Source organism: Amyelois transitella, chromosome 6, assembly GCF_032362555.1.
Source record: "Amyelois transitella isolate CPQ chromosome 6, ilAmyTran1.1, whole genome shotgun sequence".
Lineage (NCBI taxonomy): Eukaryota > Metazoa > Arthropoda > Insecta > Lepidoptera > Pyralidae > Amyelois > Amyelois transitella.
In genome coordinates, this window is record NC_083509.1 from 1,163,512 (window position 1) to 1,184,076 (window position 20,565).

At 34.0% G+C, this 20,565-nt stretch overlaps 1 protein-coding gene across 1 annotated transcript; it reads left to right on the plus strand.

The window, feature by feature from the left end:
- Positions 1 to 1,949: 1,949 nt before the first annotated feature.
- Positions 1,950 to 20,241, plus strand: LOC106142847 (elongation of very long chain fatty acids protein 4). The gene is made up of 7 exons (XM_060944788.1): positions 1,950 to 2,031; positions 10,316 to 10,417; positions 11,033 to 11,301; positions 12,694 to 12,865; positions 14,302 to 14,429; positions 16,135 to 16,284; positions 20,140 to 20,241. Exons 2-7 carry the CDS (start codon positions 10,336 to 10,338, stop codon positions 20,221 to 20,223), a joined length of 885 nt encoding a protein of 294 aa, XP_060800771.1. The 5' UTR covers positions 1,950 to 2,031; positions 10,316 to 10,335; the 3' UTR covers positions 20,224 to 20,241.
- The last annotated feature ends 324 nt before the right edge of the window (positions 20,242 to 20,565 follow it).

The following is a 20,565-nucleotide window of genomic DNA, read 5'->3' on the forward strand; positions in this document are numbered from 1 at the left end:
AGTTTTTATTTTCTCTTGTTTTATTTAACTTGTGCCACATCATATGTGTGAAAATTATTAAAATGAGTTCCTATAAATGTTGTGCAGTGCCTCAATGCACTAATACAACAATAAAATCTCCTAAGAAACTTTTTTTCTATGCCGATGGATTTGAATATTCGCAAGAAGTGGTTTCAGATCATGATCTAAGATCAGTGGTTACCAAGATATACTTACATTGATGTTTTCACATTCCTCAGTTCGGCAGCATAGAAATCTGGATTGTTTTTGAAGAAGACGCCAACCATTATTGTGTCCACTTTTGGTAGGTTTCGACTGTCAGCTTTCGCGGAATTGGTTTCCATTATTAAATACCTAAGTTATCTGAGTAATCCTGAGCGATCAAACACTTATAAAATCTTGAAAAATAATAGCGAACACTAAGGAACGGTACGATCCACAATCTGTTTATGGATAATTGACGTCATAATAGAAATAGCCAATCACGTTCGTTTTTAGTCACGTGACAGCTGCATAAAAAACCCTAATTTTCTGAGACGGATTTTGTTAAAATAATGCAATATTTTTATCTCGCGTTAATACAAATCGCTCCAAAAAAAATAATATTAAGACTGATGACATAAAAGAAATGTATATTTTTAATACAGTCAAATAGCCTATTATTCGTGTTCCATCCAATTAATTGTTTTGTATTACAACAAAAGTTTTGGAGACAAAGCGTAGACAGCCTCAATAATTGAATAAGGCAGGTCCTTATATAGCTAAGTATATAATACACGACTTAACTTATACTAGGGCTTCGCTTTCGTGGGAATTTCTTACAATGAAAGTAGTACTAAGTATAGCAGTGTTGCCAGTTTAAAGTTTCAAAGTAGTTCAGTAGTTTTTGAGTGTATTAACTACTATTAAAAAAAAAAATATTTGAGATCTTGTATGAAAGTTTAGATTCAAGACTCAGTTATATACCTATTTATTCCTTCAAAAATAACAAAAGTATTTTTTGTTAACTAGAACTTTACAAGCACTGTCGTAAAATACAAAGTTCTGAAGACAATTAGAATGGTTATAACTATTTTCTATTTTTTCGTTAGAAATCTTATTTTTAATGTCAAAATATGTAAACTCTAAAAAAACAAGAATTCCATAAAATGATTGATAGTAAAAATCATAAAAAATTTAACTAATTGGATAAAAATTTAAAATTCAAATAAATCACAAACACGTATGATAGATGGTTGAAAAAATGCAACATCGTGACATAATTTCTCCTCTTATCTTACTGTTGCATAACGCCGTTCCCGCGGAACTATCAGATGTAATGACAGTCATTAGATTTTATACACGATGCTAGAAAAGCATGCTTTTTGATACATGTTATAAGAGTATTATTGTGCATTATATATTCTACGTGTTGAAACTGTCACTTCTTATGATTGGTGATTTTATGAATAACTGTAACCTATGTATATTCAATTATATAAGTACCGATATATAATATATATAAAATTCGATACTAGATGCAATTTTCCACAGGATGATCGCATGCGTCAAAATACGAATGATTATATAAAAATTTTCAGTTCTCAAATAGGAAGCCCTTTAGCAAACTTCGTTTAACCTTTATAAAATGGCTAAAATTTAACTAATTGAAATTAATTTTACTTTGCACTTAGAAATAGAAAATTTTCGAATAGAAAGGTTAACAATTCTAGCTTGTTATTTATGTTAATTAGTATCAAATATTATTAAAATTTCAATGGCCATAATAAGGCCCGTCACATCAGGTCATTTCACACGAACCTAAATATAGTAAAACTAATTTTTCACTAAAACTCATCAACAATAACACAAACAACAAAAGCATTACTTTTACTAGCACACTGTGCATCCAACACCACATTCGCAGCTTTAAGCTAACGTCTTTCACCTGGCGATGCGCAAGCGCAGTCGCCAACAGTTGACCGCGACGCGCGCACGGTAACCGCGCGGGCGAGTGTTGTGATACAATAGTGACGGAAGTGCAACTTTTTGGTGAGATATTTTTTATCAAATCAAGTTTGATACAATTTTATTATTTTCATTAAGTTATGGATCGTCAACAAACTTTTATGATCAAGATATTATGTAGTAAAATACAAATTTTAAATAGTATGTAAAAATGACACACAATTTTTCGTGGATTTCGTGGATTAAAACTAAAAAAAAAGTGAACTTAAATTTTACTATTAATAAGTTAGCTTAATATAAAGCGCGAGTTATGAGTTACGTCGGACTTTATTACACATAAAAATTAAAACGAAAATAATTTGCATTATATTATGTGAATAAATTTATATTCAATAATAAAGACAATAGGTACAAAATTTTAACCTTTAGATTAAAATGAAAAGCATGCTACATTTTAATGTTTATTACATATTCGGCAAAAAAAAATAATTCATAGTTATCATACTATATTAGTAGCGCTTGATCACATTATATCAAGTTGTTAAGCGTACGTTGTTAGCGGAGGAGTTACAGGAGATGGTAAACTGTATGCATGAAGCTTTAAAAGAGAAAGGAATGAAAGTGAACGTAAGTAAAACTAAAACACTGGTTTTTGAAATGGAGAAAGAAATGACAGCATGTAATATTTTGATTGGAGGAGAAAAAGTTGAGCAAGTGAAAGAGTTTGTATATCTAGGATCAAAGTTTACATCAGATGGCAAGTGTGATAGTGATATTGAAAGGAGAGTGAACGCGGGGAACATGGTGAATGGAGCTTTGCATGCCTTTATGAGCAGTCAGAAACTATCCAAAAAGGCTCGACTGGCTGTGCACAGGGGCGTGTTGGTCCCGACATTAATGTATGGGAGTGAAAGTTGGGTATGGCAAAAGAAGCACGAAAGCAGAATAAATGCAGTGGAAATGAGAGCGTTAAGGAGTATGTTGGGTGTGAAATTGAGAGACCGGATAAGGAACAGCGTGATAAGGGAATGTTGTGATGTGAAAGAAGATGTAGTTACAGGAATAGAAAAGGGTATGTTGAGATGGTTCGGTCATGTGGAGAGGATGAATGAAAACAGGTTGACTAAGCAGATATACAAGGAGAGTGTGGAGGGAAAGGTCGGGGTGGGAAGACCTAGACGAACATATCTTGATCAAATTAAGGACGTCCTGGTGAAGGGTCAGGTCAAAAGTGCCCGAAACCGCCGAGCTTGCATGAAGAGAGTTATGAATGTGGATGAAGCAAAGGAAGTATGCAGGGATCGTGGCAAGTGGAAAGAGGTAGTCTCTGCCTACCCCTCCGGGAAAGAGGCGTGAGTTTATGTATATATGTATGTATGTTAAGCGTACCCTTCGTGTGACTATTGGCTCTGTCTATACCACAAGGGATTTAGACATGATACTTATGTGTCCTCATATGAAAATATTTACATACTATTTTTGCTATCATGTATGTAAATATTTACATATTTACATACATGATAGCAAAAGCGATCATTATTTTTAACTTTTATTAATAATTGATACATAACCTACCTTTCAGTTTGAGTTAAAAACTGCCTATATGCCTGCCTAATCTATTCAGCTCTTTGACTCTTAATCAACAATCAACTGTAAATAAGACGTGAGTCTTTCGAAATCAGCCAATACCTTGTCAAAACATATATTTGGAAATACATATAATACTCTATTGAAATTTATTCAGCAGTATTGAAAAAACTCTGATCCATAGTACTAACATAGTAACGATTTCTTTAATACTCCAATTGCCCTGAGTCTTTATCATATAAGTATGTTCAATCTTATTATTTTATTAAGGTATAGGCTTATAAACTTGGGATTCTTCTCTTAGGCGATGGGCTAGCAACCTGTCACTATTTGAATCTCAATTCTATCATTAAGCCAAACAGCTGAATGTGGCCTTTCAGTCTTTCGATGACTGTAAGGTCTGTCTACCTCGCAACGGATATGACGATATATATATATATGAATAATAGATTATTTTATTGTGTACACCAAACTCGTAAATTATAATTAGGTATTGGTGGATATAAATGATGTGTCTGTAATAAATAAATCACATCTATACTAATATTATAAAGCTGAAGAGTTTGTTTGTTTGTTTGAACGCGCTAATCTCAGGAACTACTGCTTCGAATTAAAAATATTGTCTATAAATTGTAAATGAGATTTTAATGGTAAAGTTAACTTTGTTTGTTCCGTTGTTGAAATCAGTTTATCTCTTTGGTGAAACTTTGACAGGACGGTCAACCCTCATCAACATTAAATAATCTCTTTTAAAGTTGGAAAACATAGATAGATACAAAACTAAACGTGAACCAAAATGGAGACCATACTATTTACTTATTTATTTATTTATCTTTATTAGGAAAACAAATAGTTACATGGTCGATTATTAATATTATCTTATTCTATGATGCATGAAACAATATAATTTCCTCCGTTTACTAATACGTAGTATGGAAAAAACAAGAAAATTATAAACGTGTGTTACATATAGACAAAATTTACTACATTTATTCAAAAAGTCAAAGATTTTTCTATTTACTTCTATAGCCTCGGTCTACCACTCTGAGAAGGCTTGATTTTATGTATTTTTTCTTATTTATTCCCGGTCGATCCCAAGGAAGACTTAATCGGGATAAACGGCTGCAAGATGTGTAACGGGAACAATGCTTCGGCTTTGGCTCGACCGCCACAAAGGGAAGATCTTCCGCCAGGCTAGGTAAAGCCGGAGGTGGAACCGCGGATCCCACAATATTGTGTCGGAGGTTATATTTATATCTACTCCAATCTGCAGAAAATTTTGCTTGCGCGATTTAGTATTTTTTTTTGTGGCCTATTTTAGACGTAATTAATTAACGTGACGTATTTAATTAAGGACGTCCTGGCAAAGGGTCAGGTCAAGAGTACCCGAAACCGCCGAGCTTGCATGAAGAGAGTTATGAATGTGGATGAAGCGAATGAAGTATGCAAAGATCGTGGCAAGTGGAAAGATGTAGTCTCTGCCTACCCCTCCGGAAAAGAGGCGTGATTTTATGTATGTATGTATGTTAAGACGTCGCTACATATGCAAGAAGTGATGAGGAATTAAATTACGTTATAGCATAAATGCATTTGATGATAAATAAATCTTAACGACTTTGGTAAGGAATTTTATAAAATGAAAGTGGCCTGCACTTGTTCATATAATGGCACGCGCGACGCCGTTTTTATCGCGCGAAAAACTATCGCTGTCTCGTTTCACAGCATAACAAAAAGCGAAACAGCGATAGATTAATACGGCGTGCGCCGTGCTACAAAGGTTTCGACAAATTTAGATATATGTAGACCTACACCTAAACTTTTTGGATTCAAATTAACGATAACTCTTCTCACTGGCACCTCTGGTTAATATACAACCTTTATAATTGGCAAAGAATATTATAAACTAGTGTAATAAAAAATTGTTTTCCTAACTTATATGTTCTCCGAAGAAAATAAAATAAATTAACCCTCAGAGTCAAACTTTATACACCGGAAAGAAAATTAGTGGAATGAACTTCTTACTAACTTCGGCCATTATTACGTCGGTCTGTATTAACTAACTAACTAACTAATAAATTAAAAGTTCCTTAGGGCTTGCACGCTTGGGATTTTGAGGAAATTCATTTTATTTGTTCCTTAGCTAATTGGAACCTTTGTAGTTCCACCATGTCTGTCTGTCCGTAGCCTAACTTTAGTAACATTTAATTTGGTAAGTATTTACTTTCATCACAAGCCTATTCTGAGTGGCCCAACACGCACTTGGCAAGTTTTTTTTAAGTATGCATAAAAAAATAAGTTTGAATACCTCGACCGACTGGTCATTGACTCTATAGTATTAAATTATATTATACTATCTATGTGTACAAAGAATTGATCAGTCAGCTATCCATTTAGTTCAAAACTTTTACCAAATACTCGTATGGAGGTTCTGTTTAGATTAACTTTAATAAAGAAACGTCATCATAATTCGTCTTTATGTAAGCACATGGGTTTAAGATAATCTTAAATTAATTTATCTAATAATTATAACAGTGTAGATAATTAATTAAATTTAATTAATTTATAAAAAGTGAGACCACTTGCTGTTTAAATTATGAATAATGTTTGTTAAATTAATAATTTTTGGTGATGGGCTAGCGACCAGTCATTATTTGAATCTCAATTCCATCATGTAGACATACCAGCTGTAACGCGGTCATAGCCTTTTTAAAAGACCGTGGTTTTGTCTACGCTGTAAGGGAAAAATCGTGAAAAAAAATAAATGTTGTAATAACCTAACATAAGGAAAAATTTTAACTATGATCAAATATTTACGACATCCATAGGAAAGAGATGGAGTAGTCCTATTATTTTTTTGTATAATATTCTATTTATTAGTTTCTATTCTTTTTTCATATACTTAGATCGTTTATTTTTTTTTTAAACTGAACACTATACCTCTAGATCACAGACAAACTAGTATACTAAGAAGTAAATCATATTCAAAGTCATAAATGCTACAAATGAGCTATGTATGATTTCTCTTGTCAACACCTTTACTCAGTTATATTTCTACTTGAAGTAGGTAATAAATGATGTGTTTGAAAAGGCCTGTTACTGACAATTTTGTCTTAAAGCTGCGCTAAAAGCTATTTGCAATGATGTTTATGTCTTCAACACTAAGTCTAGGCTTTTAGTATAGACTACTAAGTTTGTTTTCATGTTAAGAAATATATATAAAATAAATAATTTGCTTTTAATATTTACTTGCAAATTGTAACTTACGAGATTTTTGGTGTTATCATCAATAAAATAGTAAAAAAAATTGTCTGAGCAATGAGTATTTAAAAAAAATTATAACGATATAAAAATAGTAACCGGCATGAGTTTGAAAAAAAAAAGTCTGTTTGTATGTTTGTTTGTACATCTAATCCCCGGAACTACTGAGCAGGTTTGAATGAAATTGTTTTTGTTGTATATCTCTTATGCCTGGCCAACATAAAGGGTATAATTTATTTGTGAATCTGGTACAGCTGATATCGAACCATAACAACTCAGCTAAACTTTAGGAAATATCGAAATGACGTCTTAACAAAAGTTGTTCAACCTGATGAGCATTTTCTATTGGCGTATAAAAATCGAAGATCTGGAACCATTAAAGACCTGCTAAATCAACCGAATTATGAAAAAAATTACACCAAAATGGAAAAAAAAAATCATTAAGAGCACTTACCCAGATCGTATAAAAGAAGATTTTTATTTTTTTATCTCACCTAATAAAATAAATTTGCTCTTGAAACTTTGATATCGTATACTTAAATTTATTAAAAACATGAATATTTTAATTTCATGTTTAAAAGTTTAAAAATATTTTTACTACGTCCTATAGCCCTGTGAATTTATTACAAGATTTAAGTGATAAGTAGAAAATATTTTGTAGTAGTTTTATAAAATTGTATTTTTTCATAGATTTGTTTTCAATTGATTACGCAAATAACCAAAATCGAACTTTGATTTGAATGCTCATAAATCTAGAAGGAATGTCTGTAACAAAAAATAATTGGCGAGAGTGTTACGTAAAGAAAATTACGTAATGGTTGAAAAAAGTCTGTGACATATTGAGTTTCCGATACAATTTATTTCGGCTTTGTTAAATTTGTATAGGTTTTTTGTTGTTGTATTATTTTTTTTAGGAAAAGTCAATTTCTTTTTTTTTTCAATATTAGTAAAAAATAAAAATACTAATAAATAAAGCTATAATACCTTCGAGCAAGTGTAGTAGAAGCGGTCAGTCACCTTTGCCCTTTCAATATGCATCAGATGATAATATAATCAAAATTATTCACGATTTTAAAGCAGTTTCAAGCTAACCTGTGTCAATCACGGAGATTTTATTGTCTGGATATTTGACATATTCAGATTTCTAAAGTTGATATATTAATTTATTAAAAAAGAAAAAACTATTTAAAATATTATGATCACGACGCTAAATTACTGAATTTACAAAAATAAGTAAAATTATAATATTTTTAGCTATGTGTCGATAATTTTACGTTCATAAATATTTATTTATATAATTTGTTGTTGGCATTAGTATAGACCAGTTGGTAGATATTTAAAATTGATAAATTAAAATTATGTTTGTGAAAAATAAGTGCAAGTAGGTACCTATGCAAAACACTGGCTGGTATTGGAAAAAAGTAATGACGATGGGAGATAAATAGTTTATTAAAAAAATACTCACTTAAATCTTTTATTCTATTTTTAAATATTAAATGTATTAAACGCACACGTAACGTAACTTTATTTTATCTCAGATGGTTCGAATCATGTTACAATGATAAAATAAAGGTACGTTACGTGCGCGTTTAATACTTGTAAATTCAAATTCAAAATTTTTATTCATTATTATAAGATAATTCATATCGCTTAATAATTGTCAAAACGTATGGTTTAACAACATTGGTTGACGTCAAAATGTAGTATGTATAAGTTTTTTTTTTTTATAAAATAAATTTATACTGAATAAAATTTTATCAGCATATTATTGACGTTACAATACTCTCTTATAATATACATCGCTGGCCATATTTTATTCCATTCTCTTTCATTGTCGCTCGTCTCGAGGTTTCACTTTCTATAAACTGACCGCTCATATTGGGAAGCGAGGCTTGGCGGTCTTGATTTTGTGGGTCATCTCAAGTTTGTAACAATGACTTACGAGAATACTGGTTTTCAAGTGTGCTAGACTTTTTAACGTCCAACGGTAAAAGAAGTTACAATAAAAGTACATCTGTAAAAAAATATAATGTGCTTTTCTATAAAAATATATGCTACAATAATGCCGTATGGTTTCCGGCACTTTTGATAGAACCACTCCATATCTTTCCCATGGATGTCGTAAAAGGTGACCAAGTGATAAGGTTAAAAACTTGTAATTCCTCTTAGTATAGGCGATGGGCAAGCAACTTGCCATTATTTGAATCTCAATTCCACCATAAAGCCATACATCTGAACGTGGCCTGTCAGTATTTTAGAGACTGTTAGCTATTAAGTACATAATATAAAAGTGAATCGCCAAGTATAGAATACGCACATCGCACACATATCACATGCATACGGGGTAGACAGAGTCAATGGTTACAAAACTTTGTGACATATTGCTGACCCATGGCGCAAAGAAATTAAATATTATAATGTTACTGCAAAGCTAGTAGGAATATGTTTTCATCCGTCTTACCAAGTAAAAAGAAATACAATTTTACAAATAATACAGGTAATAAACGCGCACGTAACGCACCTTTATATTATCTCGGACGTTTCAAATCATGTAACAATGATGCCGTGGTCACCCAGCGACGCGATAAAATAAAGGTGCATTACGTGAGCGTTTAATACCTGTATTATTTATAAATAGTATAAAGTGCCGTGTGGTTCCCGGCACCATTACAAAAAAAAAGGACTACTCCATCATCTACATCCCACGGATGTCGTAAAATGCAACTAATGGATAGGTTTATAAACTTGGGATTACTCTTTTAGGCGATGGGCTAGCAACCTGTCACTATTTGAATCTCAATTCTGTCACTAAGCCAAACAGCTGAGCGTGGCCTATCAGTCTTTTCAAGACTGGTGGCTCTGTCTACCCCGCTAGGGATATAGACGTGATCATATGTATGTATGTTGTATAATACAACGCGAAAGTTTAAAATGAATTTAATAGTTATACTAACACAGTCACTCGAGTGGTAGAAAGTACTCAGATTGACAGTGTATAGGGAGAGCAAATCTGCCTCATCACTGGAGAAATTTGTCTGTCAGTAGCAAGCTTTAAGTGCTGTTATTGAAATCAATATTATAAGGGTCGGTTATCTAAACGCGACACAATATCGCAAACGCATACTTACATAAATATAGGTATGTTTATATGTCTTGTGGAGAAGACAGAGCCAACAGTCTTGAATAGACTGAAAGGTCACGTTCATCGGTATGGTTAAATGATGGAATTGTGATTCAAATAGTGACAGGGTACATCGCCTGAAAGAAGAATCCCAACTTTATAAGCCTATCCCTTAGTCACCTTTTATGACATCAGTAAGAGGTTCTGAAGTGCTAAGAACAACACGGCACTAACAAATACAAAATATAGTGGAATGTAATGTTCTAAACATGCACTTTTTTGGAAATTGGTTATAAATAAAAAATTTTAAATGAAAGATTCATTTCGTCAAATTTAACTGATTCAAATATCAGTATTTTGTTCTCGCGCTTATTTTTATTTAATGTTTTTTTTTTGTTTCAGGTAAACAAAATCAATAAAAAATGGCGACTATATTAGTAAATTCAACACAAAGCGTACTGAAAGACACATACGATTATTATTTGTGGACTTTATCGCTCTCGGGTAATTTTTATTTCTTATATTTATAATATCAAGACTATATAAATTATAAATTGACGTCCCTGACTTTATTTGTAAATTGACGTCCTGTGAAAATGCTGTAATGTAGTTCGTTACGCCGCTTTCTTCTACACATGCGCTTTGGATGCGGTATTAAATGCAAATTCAAAATTTTTATTCATTACTAAAGGATACTATGTATCGCTTAATAATTGTCAAAACGTATGGTTTAACAACAATGGTTGGCGTCAAATAAATTACTTAAAAACTAAGTTATTGCCGCTTCCAAGGCGTCAGTGCAGAAGAAGCGGTAACAAACTGCACTGCAGCATTTTCTTCAACAACGTCAACTTCACAATATTAATTAAACTTAGAATAGAATAGAATATAAATATAATTAGATTTAAGTTATGTGACGTCAATAGTACCCGAAACCGCCGAGCTTGCATGAAGAGAGTTACGAATGTGGATGAAGCGAAGGAACTATGCAGAGATCGTGGCAAGTGGAAAGAGGTAGTCTCTGCCTACCCCTCCGGGAAAGAGGCGTGATTTTATGTATGTATGACGTCAATAATTATCCAACTTTTTAAATAAATCTATTCTATTCTATTGTTACAGACAGCAGAACAAAAGGATGGCCGCTAGTCGACTCGCCCTTACCAACAGTCGTGTACACCCTACTTTACCTTTTCATAGTCTGGATAGGTCCTAAACTCATGAAGAACAGAGAGCCCTTCAAGCTGACATGGCTATTAGTGCCTTACAATTTAGCAATGGCGTTATTAAACGCGTACATAGCTGTTAGGTTACTAACAGCGTCGTTCAGACTGCGTTACAGCTATATTTGTGAACCGTGCAGGCAGAAGTATGACCCTGATGAGTTACAGGTAAAAAATCCTTAAATTACATACATATGGTCACGTCTATATCCCTTGCGGGGTAGACAGAGCCAACAATCTTGAAAAGACTGAATGGCCACGTTCAGCTATTTGGCTTAATGATAAAATTGAGATTCAAATAGTGACAGGTTGCTAGCGCATCGCCTAAAAAAGAATCCCAAGTTTGTAAGCCTATCCTTAAATTAAGTAGGTACATATTATTTCAAGCATCTATAGTCCAATGTTCCCGTAACGCTGAAGACCGCAACAAATGGAGGCGAATAGCTGGGGCTGCGTTATCCAAAGAAGACGCATCATCATAAAACCACGACCACTCTGTCAAGAGTGAACGAATGAGGAGAAGGATTTCTAGAGTACGGTTGAGTGATGGAATTGAGATTCAAATTCTAATCCATTGCCTAAAAGAAGGATCCCAAGTTTATAAGCTTTTCCGTCAGTCGCCTTTTACGACATCTGTGGGAAAGATCTTATTCTGAGTTCTAAAATTCTTACAACTTATGAACACTCATAACATAAGTGTTTAGTGTAAAACCTTAACAATATACATATACTTTATATGAATCCAAATTCTATCAGTAAGCCAAACAGCTGAACGTCTGCCTATCCCGCAAGGGATATAGACAGGATTATATGTATGTATATATTTTTTTACAATCACAGATTAAATGACTAATGACAATATACAGCAGTATAAAGCGTAGGAGACAAAAATGTAGCATGAAAGAATATATTCTTTGGATGCAAAAAAATAAGTTATTTTTTTTCTATTCCCACATCAATCAACGTGATTATTACGCAGGCAGAGTCGTAGGCGAATCAGCAACTAAGTTATTTACTCATCAATTTAATACCCAAAACCATCTTCAAACCGGTTAAAGGAGTTTCTCTTCAAAATTTTACTTTTTAAATAAGTAGGTACCGAAGCGTCCGAAGTTACAAGGACATGTCATTTATTTAAAATTTTAGCCCAAAAGCAGATATTGCACATTTTACCGTAGAATACTAAGACACACTTGAGACAAATAAACATATAGCTAAAACAAATAAAAAAATAAAAACTATTACATGTACTAAAGTAAGTTTATAAGCCTACCCCTTTGTCGCCTTTTACGACATCCATAGGAGAGAGATGGAGTGGCCCTATTCTTTTTTCTATTGGTGCCGGGAACTACACGGCACAAAGGGGGCAGGGGGTAAGGGGTAGGCTTATAAACTTGGTGCTGACCACAATTCATTCTTCTTTTAGGCGATGGGCTAGCAACCTATCACTATTTGAATCTCAATGGCTGAACATGGCCTGTCAGTTTTTTTAAGACTGTTTGCTCTATCTACCATGTAACGGAGATACTTAATTGGACCTTATTTTTTTTATCATTACAGATAGCCGACGCGGTGTGGTGGTATTACTTCTCTAAGCTTCTAGAGTTCTGCGACACATTCTTCTTTATTCTGAGGAAGAAGGATGAACAGCTGACCTTCTTGCACGTGTACCATCACTCGACGATGTTCTCGTTCTGGTGGATCGGAATAAAATGGGTGCCGAGTGGATCAAGTAATATTTTTTTTTTATTTTTTTTTTTGGTAATTTATAGTTTCTACTGAGTTTACATTAAAATCTTTTTACATATTTTGCAAACATTGACTTATAAATGGACTCTTTCACTAGCTCCACTCGTTTTTCCTGTAAATAGAATATAACATAATGTCGTTTATTTCTAGATTTTTAGATGTAGTCTCTGCCTACCCCAACGAAAAAGAGATTTGTCTCTATTTAAAAAAAATTGTTTTGTTTTGTAAATTTTTATCTTCATTAATTTCTTCTTAAAGCTCAATACATATAATCACGTCTATATCCCTCGCAGGTAAGACATAGCCAACAGTCTTGGAAAGACTGATAGGCCACGTTCAGCTGTTTGCTTTAAAATAAATACTTAATAAATTTTTGTTCGGCTTTGGCTTAATTAAAGAATTGAGATTCATAAAGTGATAGGTTGCTAGCTCGTCGCCTAAAAGAAGAATCCCAAGTTTTTAAGCCTATCTCTGAGACGCCTTTTACGACATCCATGAGAAAGAGACTGGTCCTATTCTTTTTTTATTGGCGCCGGGAACCACACGGCATGCAAATGATAACACGATTTATCTGGTTCAAGTAATGACCTAATTATTTATCGTTTTCAATCGGGTAGCTACGACACTTCCTTAGGCTAAACCCATTAGTATTTAAGACCAGGGATCTGGCGCAGAATTTAATTTGCCACGAGTCAATATGTATTTGGCGATACCATAAAATTTAACTCATACTGGTACTGTCGATTAATTCATACTGGTACAATATCTTTGTCGAAAGCAAGGTTATACAATATTTTAATTACAATATTCAATACTTGTTCCAGTAAAAGAAAATGGTCTCACGAAATTATCGTTAAATTTTATACATACATACATACATAACATCACGTCTATATCCCTTACGGGGTAGACAGAGCCAACAGTCTTGAAAAGACTGAAAGGCCACGTTCAGCTATTTGGCTTAATGATAGAATTGAGATTCAAATAGTGACAGGTTGCTAGCCCATCGCCTAAAAAAGAATCCCAAGTTTGTAAGCCTATCCCTTAGTCGCCTTTTACGACATCCACGGGAAAGAAATGGAGTGGTCCTATTCTTTTTTTTTATTGGTACCGGGAACCACACGGCACTTGAAGTTCAATGTCTAAACATTTAAACTATATATAATATGTAGTCCACCAACTGACCGACAACGCTTTTATGAAATTCGTGAAATACTATATTTTATAATAAATACTTATATTATATAGATAAACATCCAAGACCCAGACCAATCAGAAAATGTTCTTTTCTCATCATGCCCTGGCCGGGATTCGAACCCGGGACCTCCGGTGTCACAGACAAGCCTACTACCGCTGCGCCACAGAAGCCGTCAAAGAATAGAAAGAAAAAAGTAATTACAGATCTCATATTGATTACAGCGTTCCTGCCGGCCATGGTGAACAGCGGAATCCACGTGCTGATGTATACCTACTACGGCTTGTCAGTGTTTGGCCCCACGGTCAGCAAGTTCCTGTGGTGGAAGAAGTACCTCACCATCATGCAGTTGGTAAGTTATTTTATGGTTAAATGAATAAGGGATAGGCTTAATAAATAATACATACATACATATAATCACGTCTATAGCCCTTGCGAGGTAGACAGAGCCAACAGTCTTGTAAAGACTGATAGGCCACGTTCAGCTATTTGGCTTTAAGATAGAATTGAGATTCAAATAGTGACAGGTTGCTAGCCCATCGCCTAAAACAAGAATCCCAAGTTTATAAGCCTACCCCTTAGTCGCCTTTTACGACATCCATGGGAGAGAGATGGAGTGGTCCTATTCTTTTTTCTATTGGTGCCGGCAACCACACGGCACATTAATAAATAATAAATAAATATATATATATATGGGACAAATAACACAGATTGAGTTAGCCTCGAAGTAAGTTGGAACTTGTGTTACGAGATACTAACTCAACGATACTATATTTTATAATAAATACTTATATGCTGGCCGAGATTCGAACCCGAGACCTCCGGTGACACAGACAAGCGCACTACCGCTGCGCCACAGAGGCCGTCGATTATAAACTTGGGATTATTCTTCGGGCTAGCAACATGTCACACGTTCCTCGATAAATAGTCTATTCAACACAAAAATAATTTTTCAATTCGAACCAGTAGTTCCTGAGATTAGCGCGTTCAAACAAACTCTTCAGCTTTATAATATTAGTATAGATGGTAACGATAGCAAATTCGTGTGTCGGTGAATACTTAAATCAGTTATGCTTCAGAGGTTTCAATTTTAATTTATGAACCCTAAAAAGGTGGTAAAGCATCAAACTGCTGAGTCCTTTCCAGGAATATAGGTACTATTCAGAGTGGAAACGGTGAAAATTAATGTCTTTTGATATTTATTTGAAAGATTCTAGGAATAACTGAGCTCTTGAAATTTAATTTTCTCAACCGCAGTATTGAATGTCTTTTTTGTAGATTGTATTTCGACCTGAAGAATCCAAGATTAAGAAATATTATCTTTACCTTTTTATTAGAGTTGTGTACCTTTTTATTATATCTTCCGGTTTTTTTTTTATTTCTTTTAAATTTTTTAGTCCGAGATATAGGAGAGATATAAGGATTTTTTTCTTGTTCTATTATGGTAAAATATAATAAGTGGGAATTCACTGCATAAATGTGGACATCATATGGTTTTGATAGCGTGTCAAAAAAAATATGTTTGATGTTTCGTGAAATTCGCTAAAATATAACATAATAGCGATATTATCTTATTACATGCATACATATAATCATGTTTGTATCCCATGCGGAGTAGACAGAGCCAACTGTCTTGATCCAAAAAGACTGATAGGGCGCGTTCAGCTGTTTGGCTTAATGATAGAATTAAGATTCATATTTTATTATTGTATTAATTTAAGCGATGTAAGTGTAGATATTATATACATGACATTGATAATATTTTTGGGATTAAAGTTGAATAATCTAAATATATACATACATATTATCACGTCTATATCCTTTGCGGGGTAAACAGAGCCAACAATCTTGAAAAAACCAAAAGGCCACTTTTCAACTGTTTAGCTTTGTAATGGAATTGAGATTCAAATAGGCACAAGTTTTAAGCTCTACAAGAGGAATCCCAATTTTTAAAGCCTATCCCTTAGTGGCCTTATATGACATCCGTGGAAAAGTTAGCTACACAGCACTCTTATTGGTGAAATTAAGTATTTTTACTAACTTACTTGACATTTCAGATCCAGTTCACCTGCGCTCTGATCCTGGGCGTCAACGGGATTCGAACCGGCTGCGAGTTCCCCCTGTGGATGCATTACGTCCTCATCTTGTATATGATCTCCTTCATCGTACTCTTCGGCAACTTCTACATGAAGGCTTACATTGCTAAGGTAAACATTATTCTAGCTTCATACTTCAGAATAACTTTTGTGAATGAAAATTCCATAACTATAATTTACATTTATACATATAGTCGAGTCTATATCCTTCGCGGGATAGACAGAGCCAACAGTTTTGAAAAGACTAACAGGCCGCGTACAATTGTAGGGCTTAATTATGGAATTGACAATGAAACAGTGACAGGTTGATAGCTCATGCCTACAAGTATAATCCCAAGGTTAAAAGCCTATACCTTAGTCGTCTTCTACAACATCCATGGGAAGATATGGAGTGGCCCTTTTCTTAAGTGTCGGGAATCACACACCACATCTTTCTATGATCTGTTAACCATTAATGAAACTAACAAGAAATTAAATAACTGAATATACCAAAAACCGAATAAGATTAAAGAGAAATGGCCTCAAAGCGTAAGTTGCGACTAAAGGTAGAACTAGAAACGCACAGAGACGAGAGAGAGATTATTTCAGTCCGTCCGTTAATGAAAATGTTTCATTAAGAAGTACGGCTTTATACTCGTACCGATGACTCTTAATTAGTTTTTTAAATAACACGTTTCTAGGAATTATTTCGTCAAAGGTAAACTTAATAAATACACGTTACTGTATGGTAAAGTTACTAGAACTAAGTACGTATAAGAGTTGAGGTCAACTATGATAAATTGCAAAAATTTTATCATTACACTAGCGCGCCTACAAATAACGAAGAATTTAGCGCCAACTACAACAAGCGACTAATTTAACGCCAACTACAACAAGCGCCGAATTGAGCGCCAACTACAACAAGCGACGAATTTAGCGCCAACTACAACAAGCGACGAATTTAACGCCAACTACAACAAGCGACGAATTTAACGCCAACTACAACAAGCGACGAATTTAGCGCCAAATACAACAAGTGACGAATTTAGCGCCAACTACAACAGGCGACTAATTTAGCGCCAACTACAACAAGCGACGAATATTGGTTTTTTGGAAATCCCACGGGTTTTTTTGCGGGATGGAAATAACATTATGTTATTATCAATATATTAAATATCAACATGAATTGTCCAGCAGATAACGCGTGAAGAGACAACAAACATACAAACGTTTCGCTTTTGCAATATTAATTGGATTGGGATTTACTATTTAAAACTTAATTTTTAGGTGGACTTAATATTTTATCCATACATATAATCACGTCTATATCCCTTGCGGGGTAGACAGAGCCAACGGTCTTGAAAAGACTAATAGGCCACGTTCAGCTATTTGGCTTTAATATATACATGTATTCAAAATATTTTATATTTACACAGTATACAAACATATTATACTAATACGAGATTTTAATTTACAAGTACTTAAATGGGACAGGCTATGACTAGTCATACCTAGGCCTACCCTTGACCTAGGTCAAGCTAAGTAAGTTTAAAAAAAATGCGCCAGTGTGAACGATACCTAAGTAAATGGTTTACGTTTTACAAGATGAGAAGTCGCATAAATTTTTAATGAGGGTCTAAATAGGGTTGAAAATTCTCTGAAAAGCCTCACTAAATCTATTATATAGCTAGCCAAACCACTGACAGAGTCACCGGGATCTTCAAGGGTAATTAATTGCCCAAAATAAGTCGGAAACACAAGTTATTAACTAGACAAAATTCTATTAATTATTCACAAAATGAAAGTGAATAAATGATATAAATGAATAATACTTAAACTTATTAAATTTAGTGCGGTGCATCAGCTCATCAGTTTTTTAACTAAGAAACTAATTGAGATTAGCTCGTGATCAGAAGGTTGGAAACTTCTTAACTCAAAGATCAAGCATTGTCATTCAACGTTGCAATGCAACCAGCCTTCTGGGCACGTGGCCGCGGGCAAACAATTTGAAGGGATTACACAATTTATAATATACGAGTCTATACGAGTTATTTTCCTATTTTTATTTTTGATAATTTAAATTTTAGATTTCTCAAATCATTTGTTAAATTAATAATGAAATAGGCAAATGGTAAGTAATAACTAACTAATACTTAGCAACAAAAAATAAATGGTTGTATCGCAATGCTAAAATAATTATTAGCGGGAAAGTTTACGAAAAATTCTAAGCTGACTGATTGACTAACACAATAACAAAGATTTTGACATTAAAAACAAAATGACTGACGCATCCATCGACAATTAACGGACACCACCTAAATGGATTTTGTTGAAATTTCGCAAACATGTAACAATAAAGGCTCCCACTTAGAAAAGTGGAGTTTCCCAAGAGAGCAAACTCCAGTGCAAAAATAAAAGGCAATTTTGCGATAAAGGCGAGCGCAGACTTTAATTTAGGTACAGCCAGTGTATAAAAATTTAATAAAAACTGTTTTTAAACTTTCGCGTTACATTATTCTATTACGTGGCCTATTAGTCTCTTCAAGACTGTTGGCTCTGTCTACCCAGCAAGGGATATAGACGTGACTATACGAATGAATGAGGTATTAAACACGTACTTAACGTACCTTTATTTTATATAAGACGTTCTGAATCATGTTACAATGAAATTACGAAAGTATCTTGATCAAATCAAGAATGTCCTGGCAAAGGGTCAGGTCAAGAGTACCCGAAACTGCCGAGTTTGGATGAAGAGAGTTATGAATGTGGTTGAAGCGAAGGAAGTATGCAGAGATCGTGGCAAATTGAAAGATATAGCCTCTGCCTACCCTCCTGGAAAAAGGCGTGATTTTTTTTTTTACCATGAAATTGACGTCCATAAGTTGATGATATTTCAATTTTGAATACTTACTGCGTTGAGCGCAGCTAAATCTGCGTTCACCTTTACTATTTTATTATATGCGTTGGTTGAAATATTTTCGTTGTCAGAGAATGTCTTGGGAAAGGAATTATTTGCTTTTAACTCATTTTTATGCAAGACTGAATTTTGTTTTATTTTGAAACGTGTTTTTTGGGACACAAAGTTTGTTTGTAATATCTTTATTCCATAGAAATTTGAGAATATACATAAAGTCCCTACATACATACACACATAAACTCACGCCTTTTTCCAGGACGGGTAGGCAGAGACTACATCTTTCCACTTGCCACAACTTCTGCATAATTCGTTCGCTTCATCTACATTCATAACTCTCTTTATGCAAGCTCGGCGATTTTGCCACGATCTCTGCATACTTCCTTCGCTTCATCCACATTCATTTACTCTTGACCTGACCCTTAAATCTAGTCTAAACCAGAGAAATATGTATACAATTGTAATGCTTATAAACGGGACGGCGCTTACGTTCCGTATTGCGTAATGATTCCGAGTGAAAGTCGTTATGCAAGGTGTGGCCAGTTCCGTTATACGTTTACTTTCATAAATTCGCTCAAGTCTCGCAGACAAAAGTACTCTTCTCGCCGACATCATAATAGCCGTGAATGTTGTGTAATCAGTTTCTTTATATTAAATGTTTGTCTGTATGTAGGTACTACACACATACATATAATCACTTCTATTTCCCATGCGAGGTAGAAAGAGCCAACAGTCTTAAAAAGACTGATAGGCCACGTTCACCTGTTTGGCTTAATGATAATATAACTAAGATTCAAATAGTGGAAGGTTGCTAGCCTGTCACCTAAAAGTAGAATTCCAAGTTTATAAGCCTATCCCTTAGCCGCCTTTTACGACATCCATGGGAAAGAGATGGATTGGTCCTATTCTTTTTTCTAATGGTGCCGATAACCACACGACATGTACTGAACATAGAACATGCACTGTATGTTCTATTGCACTTAAAAACATTGTAGCGGTACCCGTTTAAAAAACGAATTGCAAAAATTTTAATTTTACCGCGTTCTCATTAGTGTTTTTTTTTTCTTTTACAGGGCAGCAAATGCATGGAAGTGAGATACGGCCAGTGTCTGGACGACGACGAAACTATTGCGAAAAGAAAACTTAAATGCAATTAGTATGAATGTACATAGATAAATTTATTTATTCAACCGTTAGATGTAAGGGATGTATGTTAGGCTCTCTAAATAATTTTTTCTAATAAATATATGTTATGTTTGGGAGATATTTATTTTTCACCTTGTTAATACTTTATCAATCAAGCGTTAATCGCAAAAGAAATATAAATACGATGAGCTAGATTGAAAGACAATTGATACATATATAATAAATATATACGGGACAATTAACACAGATTGAGTTGGCCTCGAAGTAAGTTAGATAATTGTGTTACGAGATACTTACTCAACGATACTATATTATATAATAAATACTTATATAGATAAACATCCAAGAACCAG

Coding starts and splice junctions, on each gene's coding strand:
- LOC106142847 (XM_060944788.1), top strand. CDS start 10,336: ATGGCGACTATATTAGTAAATTCAACACAAAGCGTACTGAAAGACACA. Junction 10,418..11,032: donor GTGGACTTTATCGCTCTCGG/GTAATTTTTATT, acceptor CTATTGTTACAG/ACAGCAGAACAAAAGGATGG. Junction 11,302..12,693: donor ATGACCCTGATGAGTTACAG/GTAAAAAATCCT, acceptor TTATCATTACAG/ATAGCCGACGCGGTGTGGTG.